Source organism: Branchiostoma floridae, chromosome 9, assembly GCF_000003815.2.
Source record: "Branchiostoma floridae strain S238N-H82 chromosome 9, Bfl_VNyyK, whole genome shotgun sequence".
Classification (NCBI taxonomy): Eukaryota; Metazoa; Chordata; class Leptocardii; order Amphioxiformes; family Branchiostomatidae; genus Branchiostoma; species Branchiostoma floridae.
In genome coordinates this window covers 24,319,038-24,324,889 of record NC_049987.1, presented here as the reverse complement: position 1 = coordinate 24,324,889, position 5,852 = coordinate 24,319,038, and the positions used below count along the sequence as shown (strand labels likewise).

At 42.2% G+C, this 5,852-nt stretch overlaps 1 protein-coding gene across 1 annotated transcript in view; it reads left to right on the top strand.

Annotated features, from left to right (window-relative positions):
- Positions 1-685: 685 nt before the first annotated feature.
- LOC118422375 overlaps positions 686-5,852 on the top strand; it is a 17,840-nt gene continuing 12,673 nt past the window's right edge. The window contains exons 1-5 of the mRNA XM_035829895.1: positions 686-730; positions 2,358-2,480; positions 3,611-3,674; positions 4,542-4,682; positions 5,020-5,142. Coding sequence (XP_035685788.1) covers positions 686-730; positions 2,358-2,480; positions 3,611-3,674; positions 4,542-4,682; positions 5,020-5,142 — 496 coding nt within the window. The remainder of the gene's footprint in view (positions 731-2,357; positions 2,481-3,610; positions 3,675-4,541; positions 4,683-5,019; positions 5,143-5,852) is intronic.

The window sequence follows — 5,852 nt, the reverse complement described above, 5'->3', positions numbered from 1 at the left end:
ACAGGTGTGTTATAGGCACTTTGTGATCGAACTCACGCAGGACGCTTGCGTTAAGCGTGGGTCAGATTTCCAAACCAGGGCCCGGCCGGGATGTTTGTGAAAATGAGAAATAGAAATGTATAGTATTACGTTAATGTTTACACCTGTTCTCTTTACGTCTTGTGCAGTTTGGTGTCCTTCATATATATAGTGTTCTGTTCTGTATGTATTGTATGTTCAAGTTGCCAAACACTGTATCCTCTACAGTTGTCGTGCAATAAAGTTCTTCTTCTTCTTTATCATACTTTTCGATCCCGAAAGCTGCCCGACCGGGGCCCGGTTTGGAAATGTAACGTAGGCCTAAGCAGAGATGCTGTTTAAGAGGCAAAGCTTGAACAACGTACCTTAAAAGATAAGGAGATCCAAGAGTCTTCTTAAGCGGAATTCTTCAAGATTTCACATTAAATATCCTTCACACTTTATCATCAGCGTGCCGTTTGCGTTGGTATGAGGAATTTTCTAGAAATGGCAACGCTGCACTGGTTGTATATGTGGAGGGAAGTCCCTGTAGCTCAACTGGTAGCAGCCTCACAGTTGAGCTCCTGGTTCCAATCAGTTGGCAACTTGGAAAGTCTTGTTCAATCTCGGATAGGGCATCACGGTTGGGGTTGCATGCGTCTTTCGGAAGAGACGTAAACGCGTACACATGACCGGTGTTCGAGGAGCTGCCTCCATCCAGTACGTCAAACGGGTAGGCTTCCGCAACCACTCCCTGCAAAAATGCACCCTGCTACTGAAACAGCAAGGAAACTTGCTGCTCTACGTGCCGCCAGGTACCACAAGTGTCTGAACGAGCGAACTGATTGTCTGCAGAAGCGGATCCAAGGCCAACACTATCCATCAAACAAACATCATAGATTGTCCCGGTATGACTCCTATAGTATTGTATTGCTGCGTGAGATACCGGGTGATATAACGCACTGATGGACATATACACACCCCACAACAGCCTTCGCAGTCTTGTTCACAATAGAATGTGTCGCCCAGACTCCCCAATGATATCGTACAGCGATGAAAATTTGATGAACTATGACATTTCTGTATCAACCACGTCATAACAAAAAGTGTAAGTGTAGAGATTGTACAATGGTCCCGGGACAAAATCATAACACACCCTTCCCATTACGGACTGCGCCCCGGGGAGTTGCGACCGCTGCACGTATATTTTCTAGATGGGAAATAAATGAATGAATCGACAATACAAAAATGTAAACATAACCTCAATGAAATGTCATGGAGGTTATATTTTACCCTGTGTTTGTCTGTGTGTGTGTGTAAACAATATAACTCGAGAACGGCTGGGTGGATTGGTTTTATACTTGGTATGTCGGTGGGGTATGACAAAAGCTGGAAATTAGTAGATTTTGAACCCCCTAGCGGCTTCCCTTGGTACTGCAGTTGGTAAACCGCCTTTAGATATAACACATCAGTTTTTTGCAGTTTTGATATGCTCATGTACAGTTGATATATTAAACGTTTACCTAAATTTTACGAAATTTCCTTTAAGCTGCGGTGTGGAGTAAGATCGGCAGAGGGCGTTTCCAAGGGGTCAGAGGTCAGACGATAAGATGGCGGCAAAAACAAGATTGTGAAACTGGCGAAGAAGGTTAGATAGCGTGTAGTAACCTTTAGAGCGCACTTAAAACACATACTTTACCTTATCAGCATCCTTTTTAACCCATACGTGCTGTTTACTAAACCACTGTCTTTGTCAAGTCGTCTGTTGATATAGTTTCGAAATTTGAGCTGAGCTGCCCCCCTCCCCACCTAACCTACAGAAGGCAGGGAAGTTTAAAACTCACACCATAAAAATAACATTGCGCTTTGGATTCTAATCCATAAGTACTATATTAAACTTTTTAAAGAGGCAACTTTTAAGAGTAAACCAATGTATGCTTGTTGTGTGTAAAGGTATGTAACTACTCTGTGCCATCCCAAAGAGGCAACTGATGTTCGTCCATCGGGAGTCGATATAGAGGCAACTACTGCTAGCATAATCGGTAAAGACAGGACAGTATAGCCCTGGCCACTGTTGTAGGGCTCCGCTTGCACGTGGTTTTACCATAATTGCAGCCCAGCCCACTCCAATTGTGCCACAATCATTTGAACCCGTAAAAACCTATCATCCTCAACAAAGATTGGCAAAGATATTCGTATATCCCAAGAACAGTTCTGGAATGCCACGTACTGGATTGCCCTTGAAACAATGAGAATGCTTAAAACAGTTACAGTGGCTACAGTCGCCATGGCTATCATGAAATATGATAAGTAATAAGCTTGCTGAATAAAAAATTAGTAACCGATATGTTTTAATACAGGTGTGTGAGATGAAGTCCCAACATCCTGGCAATTGTCCCCAGTACAGGAGAATGCAGAAGAACCAACCCTCGTTCCTACATCGATGGACCACAGACAACAACAGGCTTGTCAGTCAGTACCTGGTAAGTAAGATCTGCTTTTGCCATACCTGGGCCGTGATAACTGTTGGTACGGGTGTACCGGACTGGGTTATAACTTGCCATATCACATGGGGTGCCACTTGTATCCCACCTGCTTCAGTCGAATAAGTCGAACACACTTAGCATACCCCAAGAAAATTTGATACCACCCTCCCTCCTGCAGTTCTGATCGTGCTCTAACCTTCGGCCGTCAGGTGATACCTCGAATGATGGATTTACACCGTGTTGTATTTTATATAATATTATAACTTATTTATAAGTCAGTTCATTTCAGTTCACAAGTCAGTTTGAACTGTTCATGCACAAAGGACACTGTTGAAGGCTCCTAAGTTATAGGCAGTTCGTGTCTACACTGTAGGTATGTCTGGTTCTTGTCTAGACCATGTTTGCCACATGTCCAGACGTCTAGACGGGTTTTGTTTATGGCTCAGGGGCCTTCAACTATGAAATATTACCCGCAGTGTACTGTACCAGGGCTCTAGCCAGCGTCCGTTTTTCCGTCAATTGACGGAAATTTGCTGCATGTGACGGAAAAAAATTTAAAACAATCCGTCACCCTTGATGGACAAAAATCTGATAAAAGCTCCTTGGAAGCTACAGGCGGCTTGGGGACGCTGTCCACGGCCGTAAAAGCCACACACTGTTTGTTTTGCTATTGTTATGATTGTTGATAATGTGTGTCGGTGCCCTTTCGCACACGATAATCTCATTAAAACCTGTTTTTCAAGGTCTCAATTCAGTCTCTCTAACTCCTGGAATAGCGTTTTCGCGACAAGGGGAATTGGCTGACGGAAAAAAATTTTGAGCTGGCTAGAGCCCTGTACTGTACTGTGCAGAGACTTGATACCTTTCCTCTAACAACGAAGCATTTGTTACCCAAGTGATTGAGAAATTATTGTTGATTTTTAATCATTAATGATCAGTTGTTAATCACTAGTCATTACTTTCATCATTTTGTTAATTAGGACACAGTTTCGTATACCACAGACACAAGATCATTTTGCAGCCTATTGTTGATTTTTAGATTAATCATTAATTATCAATTATTAATCATTAGTTAGTAATTCATTTCCTGATTTTGTTGATTAGGAAACCATTTTCTTTCCCCACAGACAGAAGACCATGATGCAGCCTTGTTGCTGTGTGAGTTCCAGAGACTTGTGAAGGAGATACAGGGTAGGTTACTAGTACTACATCAGACTTGTGAAGGAGATACAGGGTAGGTTACTACATCAGACTTGTGAAGGAGATACAGGGTAGGTTACTACATCAGACTTGTGAAGGAGATACAGGGTAGGTTACTACATCAGACTTGTGAAGGAGATACAGGGTAGGTTACTACATCAGACTTGTGAAGGAGATACAGGGTAGGTTACTACATCAGACTTGTGAAGGAGATACAGGGTAGGTTACTACATCAGACTTGTGAAGGAGATACAGGGTAGGTTACTACATCAGGCTTGTGAAGGAGATACAGTGTAGGTTACTACATCAGACTTGTTAAGGAGATACAGGGTAGGTTACTACATCAGCCTTGTGAAGGAGATACAGGGTAGGTTACTACATCAGACTTGTGAAGGAGATACAGGGTAGGTTACTACATCAGACCTGTGAAGGAGATACAGGGTAGGTTACTACATCAGACTTGCGAAGGAGATACAGGGTAGGTTACTACATCAGCAAGCCAGGTTATAACACTGAATACAGGCAGCTGGTATATAATACACTAAATCTGAGCAAGCTGTTTATTCTTAGCTTTACAGTGCTAATTATTCAGGGTTCTAGCCACTTCATTTTACTTAGCGTTATGAGCCACCACGCTATAATAGATATGATATGTGACCACCGCTCTAAATGAGGACCATTGCACTAATTTTCTACTGGCATAGTGGTACTTTATTTGCTTTTGGAACAATGTCTGATCAAATATGATTTTGCAAATAAACATTAATATGAAAATTTTATGACACCCCATGATATGATTATGACCTAATTGAAGACTGTAGTATGAAAGACTTTCTACTATTTTCCATGTTGTGGCAGGTCTGCCACCCCAAGTCCCATCCTTATGTGTGGAGCTGCCAGTAGTCTTCAACCTGTGCTACCTGCAGTACACCAGCACTCCTCAAGGGGGAGCAGATCAGCTTGATCTGAGCACAACCATTTGTGGGGCGCTGCAAAGAGGTACAATGTAACTGTTACATATAGTCTGGTATGAACCAGGAAGGTATTTGGGAAGAGGGATTGAGACTTTGGGAATATTTCCTTCAGTTTATCATTCAAACCTGGGTTGAGTTCTACCTGGTTGAAAACAGAGGTACATGTACCATTTTTGGTTTGTTTACTTGTTTGTTTGTTTGTTTGTTTGTACGTGTGTGCAACTTTGTATGAAATCTCTGATTTCTTGATGTGTTTTGTAGTCTAAGTGTATTCACAAGAGCCTATACAATCATGTATCTAGCAGCCCATGACCAAGAATTTTACATGTGTAGATGATCTGACAAATTTTTCTGTTGTCCAGCTCTCCGAGCGTCCCAGTCAGGACAGGCAGTGCTGACGGTGGAGAGGCTACTGACCTCTGACCCTGATGTCACTGTCCTGCTGAAACATGTCCTACAGCTGGCACAGGGGTCGAAGGGCACAGGTGAGTTAGTGACCTCTGACCCTGCTGTTACTGTCCTACTGAAACATGTCTTACAGCTGGCACAGGGGTCGAAGGGCACAGGTGAGTTAGTGACCTCTGACCCTACTGTTACTGTCCTACTGAAACATGTCTTACAGCTGGCACAGGGGTCGAAGGGCACAGGTGGGTTCAGATAGAACTGTTTTGATTGAATGTTGATTGTGATTATTGCTGTGTCCTTATTGAATCGAAATTCAATTGTAGAAAGAAAATAAAAACAAGAAAAGGTGTCTGTCATCAATGGTTTATTTTTCAAGCTGGTGGAGTTTTGTACTACTTTCAACACATGCAGAAACTGACATAATTAAGATATTTTAGTTAAATGTAGTCTTCTATAGGACTCTCAAGTTTTCCAGCCTTCTTTTCAGTCCTGAAGGTACCCAGGCTGTAGCTACTCCTTGCTGAAGAAAGGTGGCAGCACTTCCCCTAAGGCTTGTTTCTGTTAATCGGCAAAGTCTGAAAAAACATTAATTTGGTTCTCAGTAGTCACCAATTTGAAAGTAGATATTAAACAGAATTATCTTCTTGCTCAGAGGCATGTTTATACAAACTCACAAAACTTGTCTAGTTGCTGGAGTAACTTTTGTATTACGTAAATAAAGCTATCATGTAGCAACTCTTGATTCTAAGTCTTACAGATTCCTGTTGCAAGCGCAGATGGTTTATTTTTT